This window comes from Folsomia candida, unplaced genomic scaffold (assembly GCF_002217175.1).
Source record: "Folsomia candida strain VU population unplaced genomic scaffold, ASM221717v1 Fcan01_Sc004, whole genome shotgun sequence".
Taxonomy (NCBI): Eukaryota; Metazoa; Arthropoda; class Collembola; order Entomobryomorpha; family Isotomidae; genus Folsomia; species Folsomia candida.
Window position 1 is genome coordinate 166,370 of NW_019091196.1, and position 27,879 is coordinate 194,248.

Here is a 27,879-nt window from a genome sequence, read left to right on the forward strand (position 1 = left end):
TCCGAATGAGGATCGAGTCTCTCTGAAAAAGAAGAAGTTTGCGTTTGCTGCCCACAATTCTTGATTCTTGATTTCTTCCCAGAAGAAAAGGATGGAGAGTGGGGAGGAGGACGGGTTGCTTTTGATGGAAAGTGGCGGAGGAGGGGGGGACTATGAGACGGAAATGGGCGGGGATGTCGGCGGAGTGGGGGGCCCACCAGGGGGGGAAGGATACTCTCTTTGCTTGAACGAGTCCCTCATCAATATTACCATCTCGTCGATCTTCTGTTCGAAGAATTTCACTTATCCGAACTATGGAGAAAATGTGAGTTTTATTTAAAATTTTTATAATTGGCGCCTTGTCCGTAACGGTAATTTGGCATGAAATAGATTTTCCTGCAGTGCGAAATGGTAGGAAATAGATTCAATTTCGTGCATTTATCAAAATTCAAGAGAATTCAATAATGGCACTTTAAATAAATTGGGAATTTTAATTGTGACCATGTCCGTAACCATATGTTTCCGCGCATGATAAAAATTGGGCGCGAAATTTGAACTTATATATTTCGTTGAAAATAGAAAATAGGTTGAATTTTGTGCATAATTAATTAATCAAAATCCAAATTATCTTGAAAACATAGTCCCTCAATTGGGAATAAAATTAACACATTGTCGGTAACTATATATTACAGCTGGAAATAATTTAGCAGGAAATTTAAACTTATATATTTTCCTGGAGTGAGAAACAATATAAAATATGTAAAAATTTCATGCATAAATAATCAAAATCCGAACAACCATAAGAACACAGTCCTTAAAATTATTAGGTCCATAACGCAATACTATAGCTGAAAATAAGTTAGCAGGAAATTTAAACTTATAAATTATCCTTGCGTGTCAAATGGTAGGAAAAGTAGGCCCAATTTCCTGCATAATTAATCAAAATCCGGTCGACCATGAAAACTTTGTTCTTTAAATAATTGTGACCTTGTCCGAAGCCATTTGTCTCAATAATTCTGAACGAAATTCAAACTTTTCCCGTAGTTTAATTTCGTCCCCAATTAATCAAATCGTTCTCAAGAATTTCTTTTTGTTACCACCACATTACAATAATCTGGGGAATTCTATCACCATAATAAAAATCTGAGAGAGAGAGAAACGTCCCCGTCATAATAAATAAGTAGGCAACGACGCATATAAATTAGACTGACTGCTTTCTCTTCCTCCGCTCTTGAGGGAATTCTCCCTCGCTCTTTTGCTTGATGAAAATGAATGAATCGTGGGAAGGAAAAAATAGGTGAAAGTAGTCGTTAGTTTTGCTGAGTGGGTGTGGTCCCCAGTGAGCTAGCAGTGTTTTTTGGGATGCTTTCTCCCCTCTTATGTAATTTTTGTCGTTAAAAAGTAGTCAGATTTGGCACGTTCCATTAGAAAAATTATGCGGAGAAAGTGGATCATTAATCCGTTCCGTTGTATAGATGTGGTAAAAAAAGTAGGTAAAAATCGTCACTAAATCGCTTCCCTGAGTGGCTATGGTCCCCCACTTATTTACAAGGGAAATTTGTTTTTTAGAAAGCAGAAAATTTTTCAGAAAATTTTTTCAGAAGGCAGAATTTTTTTTCCTGCTTTCTCCTCTTTTAAGCCACTTTTGCCCTAGCCAAACAACCAAATTTCGTGCATTTCTTTCGAAAACTTATGCGGAGAAAGTGAATAGTAACTTGAGAATATGCACCGGTAAAAATAGGTGAAATTCGTCGCCCATGAGTCGGTTTCCTGAGTGGGTGTGGTCCCTAAAGTAGCAAGCAGAAATTTTCGTCAGGTGCTTTCTCCTCTCTTATGCAACTTTTACTCCTGAGAAATAGCCAAATTTCGCAAATTTCACTCGGAAATTATGCGGAGAAAGTTAATCGTAACTCCACAGTAAAAAAATAGGTGAATGTCATTGTCCGTGAGTCTTTTTCCTGAGTGGGTGTGGTCCCCAAAGTAGCAAACAAAAAAATATTCAGCTGCTTTCTCCTCTCCTCTCTTATGCAACTTTCTCCCCTGAGAACTACTTCCACATTTGGCACATTCCATTCTAAAAATTATGCGGAGAAAGTGAACTCATAACTCTATCCCGAAGACAATACAGCTTTTCTTCCCCATTCAAATAAGCAGTCTTAAAGAGTAGCTAAACGTGTCTTAAATTTCACCAAAGTTTAGAAGAACCCAACTTGGAGCGCAAGGAAGGAACAAAAGAGAGAGAGAGAGAGAGGAGTAAAGTAAGTAGGTCAAAAGTGGGAAAGGGAGCCAACTTCCGGCCCAGTCTCATTAGATTAGTAAATGCCTTCCGTTATGCAGTGAGTGAAAGTGCGAGAGGGGGAGAGAGGAGTCCTTACTTTTGGACAGAAATGTATTGTCCCGGCCTGTCCTGTCCTGTCCTCGTAAGTAAAATAAAATAGAACAATAATGATCCCCAACTCACTCACTCACGGGGCAAAGAGCGCAATCTGCCTCGCAGAATGCATAGGTCTCCCAGCGAATGCGATCCGGTTTTGGGCAAATTAGTGTCGATCGATGACAAATTTAATTAGGATGAAATTTGCGAAAGACACGATCTCTCAATGGGCACTTTGAGCAGGGATATTTGCATCCGAAGAGGAGAAAGGGTGCCTTAAAGGTTACAAATTTTACACTTTCCAAATTTACTGGGCGTTTTCTCCTCTTGGGATGGAAATATCTTGGCCAAAAGTGACAAAACGTTGATTTAATTGATTTAGACCTTTATTCTCGTGTTAATAGTTATCAATTTACAAAACTGGTTTAAAAACTATGACACATGGGAGATCGCGTCTTTGAGAAGTTTCAATTTAATTAAAATTGCGCTGTGTGCGATGTGATTGCGAAATTAGTGTAAATCGGTCGCAAATTTAATTAGGATGCAATTCGCAAAATACAAGATCTCTCAATGGGCACGTTTGGCCAGAGATATTTGCATCCGAAGAGGAGAAACCCCGCCATAAAGTCTAAAAACTTTACACTTTCCAAATTTTATGCGCGTTATCTCCTCTTCGGATACAAATATCGTGGCCAAACGTGCCCATTAAGAGATCATGTCTTTTCAAAATTTCGTCCTAATTAAATTTGTGATCTATTGACACTAATTTGCCAAAATTCCAAAGCATACGCTGGGACACCTCCGTTGTCAGTTTACTTACTCACGGGGCAAAGAGCGGGGCAGTCCTAGTCTTGGAGAAAGTAGAAATTTACGAGAAAGCAGGAGGAGAGACCAGAAAGACAAGAAATAATGAGAGAGAAGAGAAAGCAGCGGCAGCCATTATTACGACAAAGGATCATGTCCTGCTACAGGATACGTTTTCTAATTACGTACCGAAATTCTCCTACTCTTTTGAAAAACGAATTTATCCTTTTGCATGCATGGGAAAGTCGCATTTTAAATAAAATTGGGCCCACAAACAGAGAACCGAGAGGAGGAAAAAGTTCTTTGAGATGAGGGAAAGTTGAGTAAAATTCAGGCCAAAGAAAGAAAGTGAAGTGTGTCGTTTCTTGTAGATTTGCTACATTTTTTGTATTGGAAAGTTAAAAATGCAAGAAATACGAGGTGAAAAAAATTGCAGGATAGTGTAGAAATATTCGCAATTAAGCAAGCATAGCTGCGGGAAGTAGTTTTTTGCACCTTGCATTTCTTGCAGGTCAAACCATTTACCTACTGAAAAACACTTTCCTTGCGGTATTTACTGAAAATTGTGACTTACTTTCGCCCGAAACACTGCACCAAGCTCAGAATCAACTCGAGGGAAAGTTTTCCTCGCTTTTTTTCTCTCTAGAAAATTTATATAAGTAATTTTTCTCATGGTTTATGCTACTTTCCCATTTAATTTACCTGGATGGATGGATTTGTTTGACTGTAGGACTTCAAGGAAGGATCCGTTCATTTTTTGCTGGCCAAAATATTTACCTGCAAAAAAAACATGCTTCCTTATTACACTTTTTGCAAAAAAATTCAAAAACTGCAATGCTAGAAATATGCGCCATCTAGCCACGTGCCGTATGAAGTATAGCCGCGGGACTTAGTTTCTTGCCCCGTGCATTTCTTGCAGGTCAAAATAACCCGCAAAAATACACTTTCTCCCCTTTATTTCGTCCAAATTATTACTTACTTTCACCCGAAACACTACACCAAAACCTGAATCTCCTCGAGTGAAAGTTTTCCTGACTTTCTTTCTCTCCAATTTATACCATTTTTATGCCACTTTTCCCTTTAATTTACCTGGATTTATTTATTTCTCTGTTTGTAGGACTTCAAGGAAGGAATGGACCTTGAAAGGATCGTCTCGCTCGTAGTCCCTGCCCTCTTTGGGGTCATCTTCATCGTGGGGCTGGTCGGGAACGGACTCGTCGTGCTGGTCGTGGCTTCGAACGCACAGATGAGAAACACCACCAACATTCTCATCATCAACTTGGCCATTGCGGATTTGCTCTTCATCATCTTTTGTGTCCCTTTCACGGCGGCGGATTACGTCTTGACGTATTGGCCGTTCGGGTTAATGTAAGTGCACTTATGTAACGAGACGAACGACGGGGTGTTTGGGGGCGAGGAGGAGGGAGATGATGTGTCAATGTCAGTGTCATTTTGCGTCGTGACAATTTAGTATGTAATTTGGTTTCGGGAGATATGTTGGAAAGTTTTGTGACTTTTCGAGTGAATGCATTTTGTGGAAGGTTACAAATTTAGGGTGACCAATTCGGCAGATGGAGTTATCAGAAATTAAAGTTATCAGAAATTTCACCTTTACAAGAAAAACGAGATTTTATATATATAAATCCAATTATTTTTTTTCAATAAAAAATTTGATTTAAAAAATACGAAATTCGCTTTTATAAATCTAATCGGTTAAATAAAACACGAGATTTTTATTTTTAAAATACCCGAGAAATAAACTAGTTTTGTACAAATCCGATCATTTTTCTCAAAAAAAATCTTTTAGTTTAAAAATAGCTGACTAATTTTACTAATTTATTTCTTAAAATTCAACCCAAAATACATACAATGAGTACAAAAAATTTCTTGTTACTCAGCAAATCAAGGTTTTTATCACTTAAAAACTTAATTATTTTTCCCAAAAACTTGCGTTTCCTCTATAAAAACGAGATTTTCCTTGAAAAAATAGAGAAAGCCAAAAAGAGAAAGCAATTTTCTTAAAAACAAAGAAATCAATGCAAAAATTTAATTTAATTCCTCCTTTTACAGCTGGTGCAAAACGGTCCAATATCTCATCATCGTGACGGCCTACGTATCCGTGTACACCTTGGTGATTATGAGCGTGGACCGTTTTCTGGCAGTGGTCTATCCCGTGGCGTCCATCTCGATCCGGACGGAGAACAATACCTATCTCGCCATCGCCATCACCTGGGCCATCGTTCTCATCTCCTGTCTCCCCGTCTTATCCGCCCACGGACTCACCTTCTATGAGTAGGTCGACCTTTTTATACTTTTCTTAGTACAGGCTGTCTCGTAATGAGACGCTCATTACGAAAGTGACACCACGAGGCGAGGTGGGAGAGATTATCCCCGAGTCGGATTAGCAATCTTGCTCAGGGTCACGGTCTCCCCGCGTGGTTTGTTGGATGTTGTCATATTTATAGAAAAACGTTGAGGTAACGCGGTACCCAACTGACTTTCTCCTCCGAAAAATGAATTATTGTCCAGTTTTCTTAAGAAATCGTCCCTTTAACATAAATTTTTCCTAAGGTAACGTGGTACCCAATTGACTTTCTCCTATGAAAAAGAAGGAATTATTGTCCAGATTTCTTAAGAAATAGTCCCTTTAACATCAATTTTTCCTAAGGTAACGCTGTACCCGATTGACTTTCTTCTCCGAAAAATGAATTATTGTCCAGTTTTCTTAAGAAATGGTCCCTTTAACATAAATTTTTCCTATAAAATTGCAAAAAAACGTCACTAAATGACGCAATGTGGGAGATAATCCTTGCCCCCGGAAGACTAGCGATGCCAGGTTAATGACGATTCCTTAGGGTCACGGTATCCCCGCGTGTCGTATTTATTTCTCCCAGTAAAAAAAAACTGAGTACTGACTTTCACCTCCCCCTACGAAAAGGGAATTGTTGTCCAGTTTTCTTAAGAAATCGTCATTTCACATGAAATAATTTCCCCGTAAAAAAAATTCTTTCCCACTAAATGACACGACGTGGGACATAATCCTCCCAGGAAGATTAGCAACGCTGTGACAATTCCTCAGGGTCACGGTGTTGGTGGTAGACATATTTATGCGGAAAAAGCCTGTCTCATCAAGAAAATGACGCCATGAGAGATTATCCCCTCGTCAGATTAGCAATATGTTGCTCAGGGTAACGGAGTGGTTTGACGTAATATTCATTTCACCCAGTATAAAAACCTTAGGTCAAACTGTACCCAACTTTCGGAAAGGAATCATTGTCCAGCTTTCCTAAAAGATCGTCCCCACATCAACTTTTCCCTTCACGCCAATAGGAAGCCTGTCGCATTACCTTCACTGCGGATTAAGTGCCTGGTAACCACGTGGTAAAATATTTATATCCTTTGACACGTGGAGCCGGATGTGTGACATGTACCTCACTGAATTAATGTAGGCACTTTTTAGAATGGAAATTATTTAAAACTTGTTAACACAACATGGGAAATAATCCTCCCCGGGAAGATTAGCAACACTGTGACGATTCCTCAGGATCAGGGTGGTGGTCATATTTACCTAAAAGCTGCCAAAAAAACTTGTCTCATCAAGAAAATGCGAGGTGAGAGAGAGATTATCCCCTCGGATTAGCAATTCTCGTCAGGGTCACGGCCACCCTCTTTCCGCTTGTGTAGTGTATGTCATATTTATTTTACTCAGAAGAAAAAAATGAGCTCACTAACGCCCCACTCAACTTCCTCCCTCTTCTTCAAACGGATTAAGTCTTTTAATGCCTTTTCTCCTCCTGTTTTCTTAAGAAATCGACTCTCTCATTAGTTTATTCGGTGCGATGAGCATTGGTAATCAGCACGAGGAAAAAAAAGGTCTGGTGAGCTTCACGGATTATTATGTACGAGTAGGCAGTGTTACGGAGGGTGGGAGTATTAAACACTTGGAAGAAATGAGGGGGAGAAAGTGGTTTTTTTCTTGCAGGGGAATATTTTGGGGGAAATGCGAGGTGCAAGAAATTAGATCCTGCCGCTATAAATACTTCATACGTTGTGTGGCTAGATGGCGCATATTTCTTGCACTTTCTCCCAGTTTCTTGCACCTCGCATTTCTTTCGATGCTCGGTTTGCCGTTCAAGAAATGTAGAAAATCCACGAGAAACGAAAAACTGGGTGAAAGTAATCACTTCTGACCACGTAGTTTGAGTGAAAGTAATCACGTGCAAGAAATAACTGCAAGAAAGTGGGTTCTTGCAGCTAAATATTTCGACCTGCAAGAAATGCACGGCACAAAAACAAATACTTCCCTCCGCTATACTTCATACGGCGCGTGGCTATTGCCCACTTCTTGCACCTCGAATTTCCTGCATTTCTTGCACCTCCCATTTCTCCCATTTCTTGCTTTCCACTGCAAGAAATGCATTTAGCTCCCCTGCCGGCCACGAAGCACTACTTATTATAGCTCGCCTCTCCTCTCATCTCATCTCGGTGAGAGATTAATAACTCTCCGCCTGTTTTTGACTGGATGGATTCTCTCCCGTTTTGAGGATACACTTGATCAATTATTGATGAGATGAAAAGAGTAGATTTCGCCTACCCATCAACATCAACATTAGTGAGAGAAAGTAGAGAAGAGAAAGTCAATAAGTTTCATGAGTAACTGCATCCATCGCATCGCATTATGAGCCAAGTTCCATGTATGTCAGACCCAGTAAACTTGATCTCACTCAAAGGCGAACGTATGTAGGTGGTCAGGGAGGGGCAAAATATTTTAGGATTTTGAGATCGGTTCTTCCCAAGGTTTAGATTTCTGGGGCTGGTAACCCAATAAAAGACGAAAATCTACGTGGAGAAGGTAACAGCATACCTGTTCAAAAAAAACTTTTTTTTTCATTCAAAATTCAGTTACCCTGATTTCTGACTGAAGATTTTCATTCACGTTCAGGAATTTTGGTTCAAACTCATTTTATTTCACTTCATCTCACTTCATTCTTATTTCGCCCCATGTATTAAGCATAGGGTGAAAAATGAAATGAGTGAGAAATCCTTTCATTCACAGTCATTCATCTGAAATGACGGAATCTTTCACTCATTTTGATTCAAATCACAGGAAATTCATTTTCATTCACCATCATTCTCTATCATAACCAGTCACATGAATGAAGGTGAACAGGTATGACGAAAATACAGGTTCTGTGAAGAAATCAACTTTTTATCCTTGTCAAACTACGTTAATTTCACGATTTTTCTAAAAAATTAAGTATTTTGACCGCGATAAAAAGTTAATATCTTCACAAAACCTGTATTTTCGTACGATTGTTGCTTTCTCCGCGCAGATTTTCGTGTTTTTGTGGATGTACCACCCCCAGAAATCCAAACAGAGCTCAAAATACTATATTTTGACAAAGTATTTGGCCCACGTCTGGAGGTGTTATTTCGCAAATTACTTACTTTCCAGCCTTCCATGTTTGCTGGCTTTAATATTGCGAAACTTCTTTCCGGCAGCAGGAGAGAAAGTAAGGGAGGAGAATTAAATGTGGGTGGTTTGGCAGGATTAGGATTTTCGGGGAAGAGACGATTTGCGTAACACGTTTGTTGATTTAAATGCATGGAGAAAGTGGGAACAATTTCATTCAACAACATTTTATGTATGTGTGGATCTGGATGTGGACGTGGACGAAATAAGCTTTCACCTCACGGGCAGGGGTTAGTGTTTCGGGTGAAAGTGTTAAACACTGGCAGGAAATATCGGCAAGAAACTAGTTTCAAGCAGCTACTTTGACCTGCAAGAAACTACGCTTTGCCGATATACTTCGTACGAAATATTTCTTGCATTGTTTTGGCACCTCGAATTTCATGCGGTTCTTACTTTGCAGTGCAAGAAATGTAGCAAGCCTGCAAGAAACTAAACACTTAGTAAAAGTATAAACTACTGACCCCTTGTTTTAGGTGAAAGTAGACACTACTGACCCCCTGGTTTCGGGTGAAAGTAACCACTTGCAAGAAATAACGGGGAGAAAGTGGTTTCTTGCAGCTAAATATTTTGACCTGGGAGAAATGCACGCCGCAAGAAACTATTATCCACCGTTGTAAATAGTTCATACGAATCGTGGCTAAATGGCACACATTTCTTGCACTTTCTCCCAGTTTCTTGCACCTCGCATTTATTAATTTGGACTACAAGAAATGAAACACTGCTCCGTGCCCTTGTAAATAGAAGAAATGGACGTATGTATGTACATCTGTTTGCACATATGAGGGGGCGAAGTAGGCTGAGAAGCACAAATAACTTGGCCGTCTAAATTCATCCATCCGTGGTGTCCAACCTTCTTTTCAGCACCTTTCGCCTTAATCCAATCCAATTCAATCAGAGAGAAGGAGTTGAAATGAAACTTGGCTCTCTTAAAGGGGGAGAAAAACCTTAAGTGAAAGTAAAGGAGGCGAGGAAAAAGTGGAGAAGAAAGGTTAGTTTTTAGCGGAGTTGGTATCTCCACTCGGTAAATAATGTGGTAACAAAATTGTTTACGGGGATTTTCTCTTGTTGGAATAATCGTAGAATATGTAAATTAATCTTATTTGTGGTAACAAATTTTGAATTTCGTGGAAAATTAGCTATCTAAATGGTTACAAATTCGGTCACAATTCTAAACCACGTGTTGTTTAGAATGCTTGAAATTATAGTGTCGCCTAACCACCAAGGTAATAAAATTGTGGTAACAAAACTGTATATTGAATTGAGGAGAAAGCAGGGAAGGTTAGTTTTAGTGAGGCATTAGGTGGCTGCATTAGTTAAGCGTTATATGGTAATAATAATGCGGTAACAAAATCGTGTACTCGATATTCCGTCGTTTAACCTCAATTTCAGTTAGAAATTAGTAGCAAATTTTGAATTTCATGGACAGTTAACATAGATAAATCGACAAGACATTAGCCTCAATTTTATCTAACAATTAGTAACAAATCTCATAAATTTCTTACAAAATAGATACAAATTTCAGTCGCAATTTCATTACCACATTGTTTACCCAGTGTGCATCAAATTATACCATCAAACCACCATGACCTTCACCACAAAATACGCACCAAAAATTACCTCGAAACGTGATGAGACGCAACATTATTTCTCCTTCATCTTCTTTGAGCCGTGCTGAATAATTACTTCACAATGATGATGATCTCCCCTCACTCGTCCATGTCTTTCAGTATCTAGTTTCCCTTCCCTTATGGTGAAAGTGCGCCCAAGTGGGAAACTTAATCAATTACAGGGCTAACTTTTCCCCACTTTCACCGTACGTAGCATCCTCAGTGGCCGCGGAAGCGTGAGTGGACAATGTCCCCACGGTTGTTCGATGTCCCCTTCATCTCCCCATCTTATATAAACCCGTCCCTCCCCCTCAACCTACAATATTAACGTCCCCCGATGTCCCCACAGCTTCCGTGGCCACTGGGACAATTCAGGCTACTCAAAAGTATTAGGATGATGCAGTGGCCGCGGAAGCGTGGGTGGGGACATAGGGACAATGTCCCCACGGTTATTCGATATCCCAATGTTATATAAACCCTTCTCCTTCCCCCCATAACGTCCCCCGACGTCCCCACAGCTTCCGCGGCCACTGATCATCCTTCCAAGCCAAGCCACAGGTGTGGCCACACTTTAGTTTAATTTTTCCTTTAATTCCTCACTTTCACCTGCATCCCACCAAACTTTCCTTTCGTTACTTTACTTATTGACATATTGTGATTCACGACCAAACCAAGTCTGCATTGTCCTTGACCTTGGCATTTCTCTTTGTGGTTTGGTTTTTGGTGGTCGCGCAGCCTGCCAAGTGCACTGGAGGAAAATTGCATATGGATTGGAACAAAGGAGAGAAAAGCAGGTGGGCAGATGGAGAACAATAACAAGTCATCGGTATATTAGAGAGATTCATTTCGAAAAAATGGATGGTGGATTGGATGGTGTCGCCTAGTGCGAGGTAGCTTTGTAGGTGGGTAGGTAGCCTTTGACTCGGGGTGGTGGTGGTGGTGGTGTGGTGGACAATTTATTTTTCTGTGGAGGTGGAGGTGGAGGTGGCGGACTTATTAAGCAGAGAGAAAGAGATTTGGAGAAGAGAGAGAAAGCGCTGATTCGGACGACGACGAATCACTGGGTGAAAGCAGTGTTTCGGGTGAAAGTAAGTAATGACCTGGGAGAAGACAGTGGTTTATTTTGACCTGGGGAAAATGTAAGGTACAAGAAAGTGCGCCACGCCGCTATATTTAGTTAGTAGATGGCGCATATTTCGTGCACTTTCTTGCAGTTTCTTGCACCTTACGTTAGTTGTCTTGCAGTGCAAGAAATGTAGAACGAAATTGGTTTCTTGCGAGTATTTTGACCTGCAAGAAATGCGCAAGAAAGTAACTCCTTCCTGCCGCTGTACTTCATATGGCGCTTGTTTCTTTCACTTTCTTGCAGTTTCTTGCACCTCACATTTCTTTAATTTCTTGCTTTCAACTGTTAGAAATGTACATAGCAAGAAAGGATTTTTTTGTAGTTACAAATTTTGACCTGCAAGAAATTCCCGATTCAAGAAACTATTTCCCGCCGTTATAAATAGTTCATATGGCTCGCCACTTAATGCAGGTTATTTATCACACTTTCTTGCACCCCGTATTTCTTCCATTTCATCCTCCCCAATCCCCGAAATGTAGCAAAGAATCGTAGAAACACTGGGTGAAAGTAGTGCCTACTACAATCCGAATCTATGTACTTACGACCTTTAGCTGCCACGGCCACACGTACTCGTCACGATAATAAATCTTCCCCTTCATTTCCTCCTTTTTTCCAATATTGCAAAGTAATTGAGTCCATTTCACGCCTTCTGAGCACACATTTTTCTCTCCTCGGGAGTGAAAAGACTGTCTCCATGCATGCAAAATCCGCCACTTTCTCCGGCGCAGGTGATGTGTAAAACTGGCTCGCATGGTATTTGTCGTCTTCGTCGTCGTCGTCGTCATGATGTGTGCACCAACTCGCGTGGAACTTGATCCCCAGCTTAATTTCGTTTATGGATAAATCAAATATAACAAAATTGCATGACGGAAAAAATTGGCAGGGAAAAAAGAAAAGAGGGGACAAAACGGGGAATATTTGGAATGATGAGATGTATTTTTTTGGATACGTAACAGTTTCAACTGTGTGGAGAAAATCGGGAGTTTATGATGGGTGGAAATTTTGAGTGAAAGTTTCTGCTACTTTGTTATCCAAGGAATGTCGTCATATTTGAGATGAATTTTAAATTGTGAGACAGAAAAAGTGTAAAAAAACGATCAATTTTGAACTATTTATGATCAGTTGCTTCTATTTTGTACATAGAATTTTTATCTGATGAAAATTTTTAGGGGAAATTTTTGCGTAGATTTCTGTTATTTTTAAGTAAAAAAAAAATTGGCGAAATTCGAATGATGGTCGTCATTTTTACATAAAATTTTTTGATGGAAATTTTTGGTGGAAATTTTCTGCATGAAAATGTTAAATTGCGTGATGGAAAAAATTGGCAGAAAAAAATAAAAGAGGGGACAAGACGGGGAATATTTGGAATGATGAGATGTATTTTTTTGGATACGTAACAGTTTCAACTGTGTGGAGAAAATCGCGAGTTTATTATGATCTCCTCCTGGTGGAAAATTTGAAATGAAAAAAATTGGCAAAAATGGTGAATATTTGCAATGATGAGATGTTTTTTATGCAACAGTTTCAACTGTGCGAAGAAAATCGGGAGTTTATTATGATCTGGTGGAAATTTTGATTGAAAGTTTCTGCCATTTTCTTGAAAAGTGTCATTCTGTTCGATAGGATGAATTTGAAATTGTATGACGTAATAAATTGAAAAAAACGATGAATTTGGAAAATGATCAGGTGTCATTACTAATATTTTCGATATTTTTTATTTTTTTTGCTGAAAATTTTGGGTGAAAATTTTGGCGTAGATTTCTGCAGCTTTCGCACCCCCAGAAAATCGTCATTCTGTGGTTACTGAATGAATTTTAAATCGCAGGACATGAAAAAAATTATCAAAGAACTGAAAAAAGCGGTGTCTTTGAATGCCTTTGTTTATGCATAATAATGTTTTATGGAAATTTTGCGTGGAAACTTTCTGCATAAGATTTCTGTATAAATTTTAAATTGTGTGATATAAAAAAATAGACAAAAAACGATGAATTTGGAATGATGATAAGCTGCCTTTATTTTTACATCAAACTTTTCAATGTAAATTTTATGTGGGAATTTCAGCGGAAATTTCTCCCATTTTCTCATCATCCCCCAAAAGTAGCCATTCTATTGTTGATCGGATACTTGATGAATTTTGGGGACGCGATGAATTCCGCGATTTTCGGCAAGGCTTCGAATCGTGCCTGAAATTCCTCCAGGTTCGGAAACGCTGAGAGAATCGTGGGCTCGAGGAGTTTGTGCTCATCGAATATTTCATACATTAGGAAATCCACGTAGGTGAGCTGTAGATAAGCATAAAAAATAATGATGAACCAGGTGTTAATAACTGGTTCGAGTTGGAAAGGGATTAAGATAAGATAAGATAAGGTTATGCATAGTTAGATAAGCGACAGGCTCACCTTATCCCCAGCAAACCACGCCATGTCGCCCAAGTATTTAGAAAAACGGGCCAGTTTTAGGGCCGCGTTAGTCAAGTAGGCAGGTTTCAAGGAGTGCTGTTGTGATAAAAAAATACAAAATTATAAACATAAATTATGAAAATCAGGTTCGGAAATTATGAAAATTATGGGCAAAAATAAAACATAATGCTCAATGAGCTAAATCATAGTCAGAAATGATAGAAATTGTGATCAAATTATGAGCATAAATTATTAAAATCATGCCCAAAAATAAAAAAATTATGTTAAAAAATCATGAAAATCATCATGCCAAAAAATAAGAAGTTATGCTCAAAACCACGAAAAACGTACTCAAAATTCATTAATTATCCTCAAAAATTGTAAAATCACGCTCAAAAATCATTAAAATTCAGCTAAAAAATCATGAAAATCACGCTAAAACGTACTCAAAAATCAAAAATTATCCTCAAAAATTGTAAAATCACACTAAAAAATCATGAAAATGACGCTCAAAAATCATTAAAATCACGCTAAAACGTATGTGAATCATGCTCAAAATCACGAAAATCATCACTCCAATCCATAAATTATGTTTGATCTTCCTCCTTAATTATCCCGTGTGGTTTCATAACTGACAAGTAATTATTGGGATTATTACGTACAAACTCTGGGTTGTAGCAGAGCGGGTAGAAGGGTCCCTTGAAATCGTGCCATTCCTCGGTGATTAGATCGATGCGTCTCTGCTGGTCGTCCGACTGCCCAGCGAGCCCCGTCTTTCTAGCGAGGTAGCGAATAATGGCGATCGTCTGGGTCACTTTCACGTCACCGTCGATGAGATATGGCAGCTGGAAGGAAAGAAAAGGAATGATGATACGGATGATAATAATGTCATGATATTGGACGAAGGAAATGGGTGTCCGATATTGGAAAAATATTTACAGGATGACTTTTAAATTGAATTTTGTCATACATAAAGATAACAGTGGACGGGTGACGAAACCAGTGTTTCGATTTGTTGCCGGTCTGCTACATACATTTCTTGAAAGAAAGCAAGAAATACGAGGTGAAAGAAAGTGCAAGAAAGTGCAAGAAAGTGCAAGAAACTGTTAGAAATTGCAAGAAAGTCCAAAAAACTACGAGAAATTGCAAGAAATTGCAAGAAACTTTAAAAATCTGCAAGAAATATGCGCCATCTAGCCACGCTGAATTAACTATAATAGGGCATAGTTTTATGTGCTGTGTATTTCTTGCAGATCAAAACACTCCCCTGCAAGAAACCACTTTCCTGCATCTATTTCTTGCACTACAAAGTAAGCTATGCAAGAAATGCGGGGTACAAGAAACTGCAAGAAATCTGCGCCATCTAGCAACCCACCATAAAAACTATTTAAAACGGCGTCACCTAGTTTCTTGCACCCTAAATTTTCTCCCAGGTCAAAATATTCCCCTGCAAGAAACCACTTTCTCCCCCCTTATTTCTTGCACCTTGTTACTTACTTCCCCCCTCGAAACACTGACACCACTACACAAATGACAATGTTTTTATTTTGTGTTACATACATTTGGAAAATCGAATCCCAAAGTTTCCTTTTCACCGAACCAGCACGTCTTATCGAACGTGGGGGCAGGTCCGGTCACGTACAGCTTGTCCTCCCACTCAAGCCCCGAATTCGCCAAGAGGAGACGGATCGGCTGGGCGAACTAAGAAACAAAAAATACAAAATAGAATGTTTCCTTATCAAATGACACATGTCACGACACACCCCCAAAAACATGGACACGCGGAAAAAGATAACGTCTTATCACAACACACATACATACAAACTTACCCCACGAATATCCCAATACGCTAGGATGATAGGTGCCATGATGATTAATGGGAAAAAATGTCAAATTCTCGGACAAAACAAGTGACGATTTGAACGGATTCAATACACTTCTGGCCGACGAAGAGGGTTGTGTGGAGGTTGTTATGAGCTGTAAAACTGGCCGGTAGATATAGATAAACAATGGCCGCGGAAGGTATGGGGACATGGGGGGACATTTCCATTGTAAGATAGGACAGACAGAGGTTTATACAGGATGATACGGACATCGAACAACCGTGGGAACATTATCCCCACCCACGCTTCCGCGGCCACTGTACATACATACACATAACAGACAGGATACGTAAATAACACACTGGCACCGTACAAGACCAGTGGCCGCGGAAGCCGTGGGGACATCTGGGGACGTTCCCATTGTAGGATAGGACATGCAAACTTTTCTATAACATGACCAGATGATGCGAACATCGAACCGCCGTGGGAACATTGTCCCCCTGTCGCCGCCCACCCTTCCGCGGCCACTGTACATACAAATACACATGCATACATAGCAAACAGACTTCAACACGGACACAGCTTGCCATTGGCATTCGTATGTGTATACATACCCAGAAAAATGGACACAATGCCAGAACTGATGGCAATAATTCAGAGTTAAGTATATGTAACACACACATACACATTTGGCTTCGTCCGTCTTGTCATTCTGGGCTGGATGTTATTCTGTTGGCATGAAGAATTCATCTGCCCAAAAACCAAGGTCACCTCATTACATTACATGTTCTCCCCTCCTCCACTTAATTCTCAATCTATTTTCTAATACATTACACGAGCAGAGAAATAATAACCAACCAGAGCTTGCATAATGACCCAAAAGATGAAACACTACAAGTTTAATAAGCCACGTACGTGGAATGAGAAATGGGAAATATTGCTTATTTCCAATTTCATAATTTCTCATTTCATTAAGTCCCCGGAATTTGGGGAGGCAGTACAAAAGACAAGAATTCCACGACTCACTGCTACATAATCCATGTCGTTTTCTCCTGTCGAGCTATGTGTCACCTTTGTATTTCAATTTCCACTTTCCAATCATCCATCTTCTTGTGTAGTGACAAAGTTTGCAAATTTAGCCAGGGCACCATTTTGCATTATTAGGTATTCGCGAAAAGCAGCAAACTTACTTGTAGTTGTACTTGCATCATTATTATTTTCTCTCAAAGCCTCGGTCACATTTGTTAATGTGGCACAAACATTTCTGCGAAACGGTAATAATAGCAATAATACATAATTTGCACGGGCAAAATCCCTACAAGTATTGGCATCGTGTAATAAATAACACAATGAAATGCAGTACAATACATACACCAGTTGCTCATTTTCCCTTGTCAGCCAGCCTCCGCATGTAAGTTATGTTATGTATTAATGTTCGCAGAATCGCCCACTTACTTCTGACCAAATCAATTCTTCTCCAATAAATTGAAATGAATCCTTGAAAATAATATTGCAATAACACGTTTGCTCTTTTTTTCTCATTTTGAGAATCCAGACAGAAAAGAAAGAAAGAAAGTTTAACTTTATTACGTGAGTGAGACGATATCTTACTCAACACCACGTAAAAAATCCAGACATATATGTATGCAATCAGTGGCCGCGGAAGGTGTGGGACATCGGGGGAAGTTAACATTGTAGGATGGGGGGAGGGATGGGTTTATGTAAGATGGGGAGATGATGCGGACATCGAACAACCGTGGGGACATTGTCCCTCTGTCACCACGCTTCCGCGGCCAATGCATGCAACGTATAAGGATATCGGTGTCTTAAAGGAATTCTATTACTCGAAATCGAACGAAATCATGCATTTTCCTCGTGAATTGAAAACAAGTCTTGAGAATAACAAAATTTATTTTCGGGAAGAATAATTCATAAAAAAGTTTGGAACAATAAATTTCTAGGTTTTTTGCATGAAAAACAGTTTTGATGGATTTGTTTTCACACACACATCACATCAACCTTTCCACGGGTCGGGGCATCAATAATGCAGCAGCTCGGAACAGTGGCCGCGGAAGCGGTGGGGACATGGGGGGACGGTAATATTGTGGGATGGGGGGAGGGAGGGGTATGCATAGCATGGGGAGATGATGGGGACATTGAGTTAGTGTGGGGACATTGTTCCACGGCCAATGCGTCGGAGCGGTCTGTTTATACCGAAAAAAGGGTGTGATGACAGGTTAAGTTCTTCGGAGGAAACTTAACTTGTCGGAGTACTGGCTCTAATTTTAATTGGGTCGTTCGTGCCGAGAGAGATAATAAAACAAAGTGAATGATTTATTATACGGGACATGAAAATGTGGGCATAAATATTGAATAAGTATAAGTCTTGGCAAAACCGAATCCGCGGAGAGAAAGGGTAGTAAAATGATTAGTGTTTCGGGTGAAAGTAACCACTTGGAAGAAATAGCGAGAAGAAAGAAACTATGCCCCGCCAATATATTTCACAGAACATGTGGCTAGATGGTGCGTATTTCTTGCAGTTTCTTGCAGGTTTCGTGCAGTTTCTTGCATCTCAAAATTTTCTGCATTGCTTGCTTTGCAGTGCAAGAAATGTGGCAAACCCATAAGAAACGAAACAATGGGTGAAAGTAGTCCTTCCTAATCCCGTAAATTTCGGGTGAAAGTAACCACTTGCATGAAATAACGGGGAGAAAGTGGTTTTTTGCGGGTAAATTCCGACCTGCAAGAAATGCAAGGCGTAAGAAACGGCGCCCCGCCGCTGTAAATACTTCGCACGGCGCGTGGATGGATAGCGCATATTTATTGCACCCAGTTTTTTGCACCTCGCATTTTTTGCATTTCTCCCTTTCCATGCAAGAAATACATTTAGCTCCTCGCAAGAAATGAAACACTGAAGAAAAAACGATTATAAAAAGTGAAAGCTGACGCGGAAAGAAAAATGACAGCTAAAAAAGAACGCGTCCCGTTTCCACTTGACTTTCACTCCTTCTCCCACAAAAAATGGACTCCCGAAAAGAAAGAAAGCGACAGATGTGACACACAACCACTACACTTTAATATTTACAAAATTTGCATGTGCTAATTTTTTTTGCAGATACGCGTACGAGTCCCATGCAGCCTGCACATTTAATCAGGAATACAACCACGCCGCGTTTCAGATTTCCTTCATGCTCACTTCCTACGCTATTCCGCTCGCCATCATTTGTCTGCTCTACTTCGGGATGCTTTTCCGACTTTGGAAATCCGTCTCCGCCGCGGGATCAAGTGGACGGTCGTTGCGTGGAAAGAAACGCGTGACGCGGATGGTGGTCGTGGTCGTGGGAGTTTTTGCGGTGTGTTGGCTGCCAATTCAGGTAAGCAAAAGTAGTTTGATTGAAATTTTTAGGGAAGGAAGGAGTGGAAAATAGTGGGGTTTTCATAGTTTTTTTACCGGTTAAGAAAAAATAGGGAGAAATTGAAAAAGTGGGGTTTCTACGGTTTTGCAAAGCATAAAAATAGGTGAGAAATGGGGAAAAGGGCGGTTTTCAGGTTTTACCACTATTAGAAATAAGTGGGAAATGGGACAAATTTAATTTTCCCAACTTATTCAAACCAACTTAAAAAGTGGCACTGGGAAAAATGGGGGAACTTTATTTTTTCCGATTTTAACCCCCGATTTAAACAGGTGAACAGTGGGGAAAATTAGAAAGCCTATATTTCTCCCATTTTTACCACCACTTAAACTATGTACATAGGTGGTAAAAATGGGATAAATAGTCTTCTTACCATATCCCCATGTTTGAATTAGTCTGTCTTTTAAACAGCTACTTTCACCAACTTTTTTCCATTGTACCCTTATAAAAACCACTTTTCCCATTTCTACCACCCCAAAAAAATGTCCCCACTCCAAAATTCGAAACCCTATCAATCTATCCATACCCATCCAGCTAAATAAAATGACACCTTTGACAAATTATCCCCTTAATCAATCCCAACATCCATAAACTAATCACTTTCTCTTCTCCCCCTTTATTTCTAGGTCGTCCTGCTCTTGAAATCATTGAAACTCTATGAAATCACCGACCTCTCTGTCGCCATCCAGATCACGGCGCACGTTTTGGGCTACATGAATTCCTGCGTGAACCCCCTCATCTACTCCGTGCTGTCGGAAAATTTCAGGAAGGCGTTTCGAAAAGTGATCCAATGCCGGCGCCACGCCCCGTCGCCGCACAACACGAAGCCGCGACCTTCCACGACGCACCACGCGCCGGAAGAGTTGCTCCCGCTGCGGCGCCCGTCTTCCCAGGCGGGGCACGGCGGGGGCGCGGAAAATTCCGCCCTGCTCTTACAGGACACACATGTCGTCGCTTTCTCCTCCAACAATGGGACCCCACACGCCACCATGGTGACGAGTAAGGTGGGAAATGATCACCATATTTTGTAGAGAGGTGAAAACTAAAGAATGGAATAAACGGGGTAATTTGCGCCATATTGTGAAGGTGTGTAACATGTGGCGTAAGTTGTGGGGAGAATTTTTGTAGAAATTTTTGTCTCATTTTTCCCTCCAGAGAGAAAGATCTGTATGTATGTAAAGCTGTGTTTATGTTTATACTTCACTACTTACTAACTTGCGCCAAATGTTATGGTTTAACTATGGCGCAAGTTGACAAGGAGTGAAATATGTTGAAATATAGCTTAAACGCTGGTTTTATACTTTAGTCATTACTAACTTGCGCCAGTTGTGTATATATTTTAACTATGGCGCAAGTTAGTAAGGTGTGAAATATGCATAAATATAGTTTAAAGCTGAGTTTATACCTCACTACTTACCAACTGGCGCCGAATGCTATATTTACTTTAACTATGGCGCAAGTTAGCAAGATGTAAAAACGCAGTTTAAACCTAGTATGTCTGCACCTGGACGAAAATTCATGAAAATTTGTTTTCACTCTACAAAATGCGTCTAATTTTTAACCTAATCCGACATTTTGCATGCATACCTAGTAATTTAAATAACTAATTTACATATTGTTCATGTCGTCAACCGTGTACTAAAGCTAAATCTGTCTGTACCCCACTTTTGCGTAATTCTGTACATACATACATTTTATTACGAAATCTTACATATTTCATCATTACACACGTAATGTCTGCACACATTATTAATTATACATAAAAACATCTCCCCGGGTGGGTGGGTGGATGGTCACGGTCTGGTGGATTGTGCACGTGCAAAATTTCCCATTAAAAGCTACCCTCCCCCTCGAGAAGTCGCAAAACAACGTCACAAAGAAGGCTAAGATTGAGTACATTTTTTCATGCTTTGTCCGACTTTCTTACACTCTTAAAAAACTGGTATTAAATCTTTACCGATCCTGGTAATACCGTAAAGTATTGTTGTGGTAATCAAAAATCTACCACTCGCAAACAAAACTACTACCAATCCGGTAGAAAATTATTACCAAATCAATATCAGTACGGAGTATATCTGACACTACTAGATTTTTAACAGTGGGGTATTAAATCATTACTGGTCGTAGTATATTATATGATACATTATATGACTCTACCGACACTGGTAATAACGGGATTTACCTTTTACTAAAGTTCTAGTAATGATTAGTTTACAACTCAGCAGCAACCTACTACCAATCCGGTAGGAAATTAATACCAAATCTTTACCCGATTTTTAAGAGTGAATTTCTTTGCTGAAAGGCGACCCTTTCTTCTTCGTTTACGTCTCAGGAAATGGAAAATGAAATGCGGTTTGTGGTCGCGTAAAAAGTGTGTATGTCTCTCGTGCTAATTGTACACAGGGGTAATTTCCCCAGGGAGAAATGTTCTATAAAACTCGTCCATTTTTAAACCCGCTCTGGGGAAAAATCTTTCCACTTTCTCTCCTTCCCACTTTCTCTAGTGTTTCGGGACGGAAGTAATCATTTGGAAAAAATAACGGAAAGAAAGTGGTTTATTGCAGGGGAATATTTTGACCTGCAAGAAATGCAAAGAGCAACAAACTATCTTCACCCGCTATACTTCATGGATAGATGGCGCATATTTCGCGCACTTTCTCCCAGTTTCTTGCACCTCACATTTCTTGATTTCCAGTGCAAGAAATAAATATATCCCAGCTGCAAGAAGCGATACCCTGGCTTTCTCCAAACTGCATTGTTTCCTCCCTTCCTTCAAGGTTATCTTAGCCAGCTTATTACTTGATCCACATCCACATCCACATCTTCTGATGGTGACACTTTTTGGCAGCATTATTGGCAACACGAGCAGATTTTGGTGTCTCCTTATTTGCTTTGTTCTTTCACTCTGGTTCTGCTTTTGAGGTGTTTAATTACGAGTGAAAGACTTTGTCCTTCAACTTCTCCTCTGATTTTCACGTACTCACAATTATTTTCGTACCTCCAAGAACAACAACAAATTCGCCGTTCCAATCCATTTAATTTAATTTCGTGACGTCTGTTAAAGAACCAAATACTGACAATGGGGGGAAGTAAACCATGTTCAACCCGGATTATTTTTTGGCCATGTTAGTTTGAAAGAGAAACTCTTTAGAAACAACATTTAGTGCAGGACTTGCGCAGATGCGAAAATTTTAGCAAATTCTTGGCGCCGCCATGTGCCGTCGCAAGACGCAGATTACGCTGAAAAACCGAGCGTTTTCGCGAACTTTTGGCGCCCATAACTTTCTAAATTTTTCGCATGTCCAAATTCCGCGCTAAAGAGTTAAAACTAACATGGCCAAAAAATAATCTGGCTTGAATATTGTTTGCGTCCCCATTTCGCAAACTTGCGGCGCCCTAAACTTGCCGAATTTTCGCATCTGTGCAAATTCCTCATAAAATGCAGCTTCCAAAGAGTTGCCCTTTCAAACTAACACGGCCAAAAAAAATCTGGCCTGAACATGGTTTGCGTTCCCCTTGGACGTGACTATATTCGTATGTACGAAGAGTGGAAAATTTTGCCAAAAACTATCACAATTCATTCCCACCTACCTGCCTAAGATCTCCTCCACTCCACTCTTTGTACATAAGCTCTCCCGTAATTACTTGTTCCTCTTCTTCCGAGTGGAGTGAAAAGTCCTTGTTGTTCTTTGTCAAAGGGGGATTTCACTCGTACATAAGTGAAATGAAATGGTGCAAGAACAAGGCGACCAAAACTTGACAAACAAACTCGTCTCCTCCTCCGACTAATTCCTCCTCGCAATCATTGAAATTTGATGCCTCAAAGTCCAAACTTTAGTGGAAATTAATGACGACGGAGGTGATGAAATGAAATAAAATCTCTCGCTCTTTCTCTTTACATTTACATAGCCTCGAATTTTACTTGATAGCTCAACGAATGTCGAGAATGAGGTACGTACGTACGTACAGATTTAAATTATCCAAACAACAAAGTGAAAGTCCAGTGTTGCATAGGGTGAAAGTAAGAGGAACCATTGGGAAGAAATATAAGGGGAGAAAGTGGTTTTTAGCAGGTGAGTATTTTGACCTGCAAGAAATGCAAGTGAGAGTCGGGTGAAAGCATGCAAAAATTTGCAAGAAATGGCGAAGAGAAAGCGCTTTTTTGGAGGTGAATATTTTGATTTGCAGGAAATGGAAACTATAAATATTTCAAATATTTCCCGCCAAGTACTTCATACTGCGCGTGACTAGATGGCGCACTTTCTCCCAGTTTCTTACACCTCGCATTTCTCACATTTCTTACTTTCCAGAACAAGAACTGTACTGTAGCAAACCACAAGAGACGAAACACTGGGAGAAAGTCGTCACCCATTTGTAACAACAATGCGACAATGTTTGGGGCAAGTTGAGACTTTTAGCGTCATGTTTCCACCCACCCACCCACTCAAATTAATCAAATCCACCCACCCACCAACACAATCACATAACCCAACACCACACTAAAACGAGAAACAACAGGGTGAAAGCTGCTGCTGCTTACATAAATAAAAACATTCTTCACCAGCAGCGCAATCAGCATATATAATTAGCATAGAAAACAATAGACTATTTATACAAAAATATGAACAAACACTTCACTAATTACTTACTTAAGAAGAGAGAATGTTACTATGAACACTGATTATTATTCCGTGTACCTGAGAATTGTACATGACACGAGAGAAAGCAAGGTGAAAATTATTAGGTGTATTTTATACAAAAATAAAAAATATATATAAATTCAGGAAATTATGAATGCCAAATTTTCGCACTTTTACCACCCAAACGAGCCCTTGGGTGGTAACGGTGTGATTTAGGTTTTGGCCGTACTTTTTTAAAGAGAAAGCTACGACTGCTTTCTCCAAGGAATTATTTTACTTCGTCGTTTTGGTGATGATGTGATACTCTTACTAATTATTAGATAGGTAGATAAGTATACAGATACTCTAACTTACCGCTAATCGGATTAAGTTAAGGTGAAGGGATTAAATATTATAGTTAAGATAGTAGTTATTAAGTCGATCGATGAAGATGAAGATGAGTAACAAGATCACGCCAGACCAGAAAACCAACCAATCTAATAATGTATTTACTTACTTAATTTGTGTATTTATCTATTTACTAATGGATTATTATTTTGGAACAAAACAGAGATTACTTATATTATATATGTACTAAATGTTTACGTGTTTATAAAAAAAATATTTATGGGTGTATTGTATATGTATCGTGACCTACAAGATGTCGTACTGTAAGCTACAAGACATATTATTCATGTTTTCCATCAGGTAACCTACAAGACGTGTTAATAGAGAGATTGTGCAAGAGTAATTATTTCTGAGTGTGATTGTAGGTAATTTTGACTGTAAATATATTATCATCATTTCAATCAGAATCAAACAAGAATTAAAATATATTATCATCTACAATCAAAACTACAATCACAAAGCGCAACCTCTCTAATATTTTCCAACGAGAAAAAGAGAAATTAACATGTTCGCGTATTGTGACCTACAAAATATGTACTGTACTGTAAACTTATATCTTCTTGTATCGATGTATCGCTGTCATTCTAAATTATTACTACTAATAAATCAATGTTGTCTACTAAATGACCGGAAGTAAATATTATTACATACTTTATTTTTTCTTCTCTCCTCGATCCACTTTCTTTTATTTCTGGGAGAAAGTTAAGTAAGCAGATATACATGGGTTCAGCTTTCACATTTATTGATCCGCTTACATTTTTCGGCTGACAGGACGGAAAGAAAAAGAAGAGAGAAAGCAGGAAAGAAAGTGACGACTGGCTGGAGCAGATGTGATACGAAACAAAGTCAAAGTCAGATCGGTGTCAAGTTGACGTGTTCCCTTTATTTCTTTCAACGACTTCCCTTTGCGTGCAGGCCCCGCGGAAGGAGGGGAAGGTAAAGAGGGGACAAATAAATAATGTAATGACACAAGGAACCTGTAGGACTTGATGACTCATTGTAAAAATTGTCAAAACATATTTTTCATCATTTCTCGGCTCTGGGAATTTATTTGAAAATTCTGGAACCTAATTTATAGTCAGTGAGTTGATTAATGGAATGGCGGAGAGTTTCTAGAGCCAGTTTCGATGAGTTCCAATTTTTCTGAGGGCTTCTTAAACTTGAGATCTCCTACTTCAAAAAGTGTCAAAATCTGGAGTGCATATTTTTGACAATGGGGAACGACCTGCTCTACAAATTCGTCGTCCAGAATTTTAAAATAAATTCCCAGAGCGGAGAAATGATTAAGAATGTCCTGATTTTGGTGATGACTCGTCGAGTTCTACGATGCATTCCCCATATGCCCTTACCACTTTGCGCGGCTCATGAATTATGTGTACTACGTGTACGCAATAAGCAACTTCCCCCTTTCACAATTGTCTCGTTGGATCGATGCTACTTTCCTATTTTATTGAATAAATATGGCCAGCGGCAAACATACCTTATTTCTCAAGAGAAAGTAGGTGTGTCATACATAGTAAAAAAAAATATAGGCAGTAGTAAAAAAAATCTAAAATACAATAAATATTCCTGGGTGAAAGTGGAATCTAAAATATAAAAAAGAATATAGTAAAAAAAAGCTAGAAGTCAAGAAAATCTAAAATAGAACAAATATTCCGGGTGAAAGTTGAATCTAAAAAATGGATAAAAAAATGGATCACCTTCCGTCAGGTAAGAAAAGTGGCAATCACGTCTTCATCCATATTGTCACATTTTTTTTTACTTTCTGTTACACAACACGTGTCGAAATATCTTTACAACAGATTGTCAAAGGGTGGATATGTAATATTTAGGTAAAGAACACTCAAATATTTGTGAAATATGTACCAAAAAACATAAATAATACGAATTTTCAAAAAATTTGCATTTCTGAATATAATCCCCTTGATTTTTTACGATTCAATTTCTTTAAGCAAAAAAAATCCGTTTCACACATTGTTGAAAAATTTACAAAAATATGTATTTTAAAAAGATGTGTTTACATTTACGTATTTTTCAAATAATAGTGGAAAAATTTATGACTATATTTATATTTTCGGAAACCTAGAAATTTGTTATAATATATAAAACCTACAGTGCAGACTCCATATAGCCCGAGTCAGGGACATAGTCCCTGAATCAATAAGTCAGAGCCCACTTCTAATTTTTTTCCGACCGACATAATATCACCAACTTCCGTGTTGTGGATGGTTAAAAGTTTGTTAGATAGTTTCTATTATTTGGTACCAAATTTTTGAATTAGTTACAAATCATGTGCCTTGACCACCATGACCAGTGGGCTTCTTTAACATCATGAAGTTCTAAGCTGTATGCATGTGCTACCCAGCAGTGGTTTTCACTTTTTCAGCCTCCATATCAAATTTCAGCTCAATATAACGATTTTGAAAAATCAGTATGGGTCACCCGATAGGGTCACTCTGGTTGCACTTTGCTCACTTTTAACTTCATATTCTTTAATTAGAAGCCATTAAGTATCATTGTGCCGGATTCCATCTTTTTAAAGCAATTTCTAAAAATCGGTATGGGTCACCCCATAGGGTCGCTCAAGATGAAAATTTTTCCAACTTGAAGTCATTTTTATCTAGTAGGAGCCATTAGCAACCTCTGTGCCAAATTTCAGCTTTCTACGACAATTTTGAAATTTTGGTGCATAAGACCCCACCTACTCCGATGACCCCCACCGGTCAATCACTGGATCGATTTCGCCCATCTTCGAACTCGTTTCCTAATTTTGTCCAATATGCATGTGGTAAAAATTTCAAGTCAATCGGTTCAGCCGTTTTGGCTCTATCGTGCCGGACAGACAGACGGACAGACAGACAGACGGACGGACATGAAGGTTCCAAAAGCCCTGACTCGGGCTAAATAATTGAAATTTTTTCGAGTTAGGCGACACACCCAAAAAGTTTGACCGTCGGTCGTCATCAAATGAAAAACTTGAAAATAAATACATATCCGCCCTCTGCTCCGCAGATGATGCAGGATCTCGCCCAATCTTGCCCAGGTTGGGACTAGAGCGGCACACTCTGCAAGACTGGAAGGCTTTGACAGAACGGAAGGAAAACGAAGCAGGGGCAGGATTTGCGTTGGCTGAATGGTAAGAGAAAGATCATCTTTGTTGTCTTGTCGGGAGAGAAAGTTGGGTCAAAATATGGATAAAAACATGACAAGGCCCGAGAATCAGAAGTTATGTATGAGGTCCTTATGACACCGACGACTTATAAGTCAACCACCTGACTTCCAATTAACTTGATTGCTCAAAATTTCAAATTACACGAAAATAAGAAACACGCTGGTCCCACAAACCACGTGCTTTCTCCTTTATCAATCTGTCACATTTTCTCTCCACCACAAAAATTCAAGTCGACCAGGTAGCCTTATACGGGCCACATATAACAGAACCACCGACCAATACACCGGTTCCATCAGCCCTTTTTTGCCTTCTTAAAAAATAACCCTCACGGGTCACCAACTTTTCCCCTTAAAAAGTAACCCCCATGGGTCACCAACTTGACCAATTCGTCACGGTTTCCCACCGCCACAAACATTCAGATCAATCAGGTAACCTTACACGAGATTCCAACAGACGCACGAACGCACCAGTTCAATAAGCCAAAAGTTACTTTCTCCTTAGAAAATGGGTCCCGCGCTTATACAATTCGTCAAATGTTCCCTCCACCACAAAATTCAAATCGATTAGACAACCTCATACGAGTCGTAAACACAGACAGACAGACAGACACGCCAGTTTCATCGTCCCTTTTTTGCTTTCACCTCCAAAAATGGGTCATTTGCTCCACCAATTCGTCACATTT

The 27,879-nt window shown here is 39.4% G+C and overlaps 2 protein-coding genes across 2 annotated transcripts; one reads left to right on the forward strand and one right to left on the reverse strand.

Annotated features, from left to right (window-relative positions):
* The first annotated feature begins 163 nt into the window (after positions 1-163).
* On the forward strand, positions 164-24,652 carry LOC110848193 (allatostatin-A receptor). Its single transcript, XM_022095346.2, has 5 exons — positions 164-304; positions 4,275-4,525; positions 5,228-5,449; positions 18,701-18,959; positions 19,625-24,652. Exons 1-5 carry the CDS (start codon positions 164-166, stop codon positions 20,027-20,029), a joined length of 1,278 nt encoding a protein of 425 aa, XP_021951038.2. The 3' UTR covers positions 20,030-24,652.
* Positions 13,353-15,751, reverse strand: LOC110848477 (glutathione S-transferase Mu 1). Its single transcript, XM_022095705.2, has 5 exons — positions 15,592-15,751; positions 15,323-15,463; positions 14,425-14,607; positions 13,763-13,858; positions 13,353-13,645 (listed from the first exon to the last, which is right to left on the reverse strand). Exons 1-5 carry the CDS (start codon positions 15,628-15,630, stop codon positions 13,448-13,450), a joined length of 657 nt encoding a protein of 218 aa, XP_021951397.1. The 5' UTR covers positions 15,631-15,751; the 3' UTR covers positions 13,353-13,447.
* Positions 24,653-27,879: the final 3,227 nt, after the last annotated feature.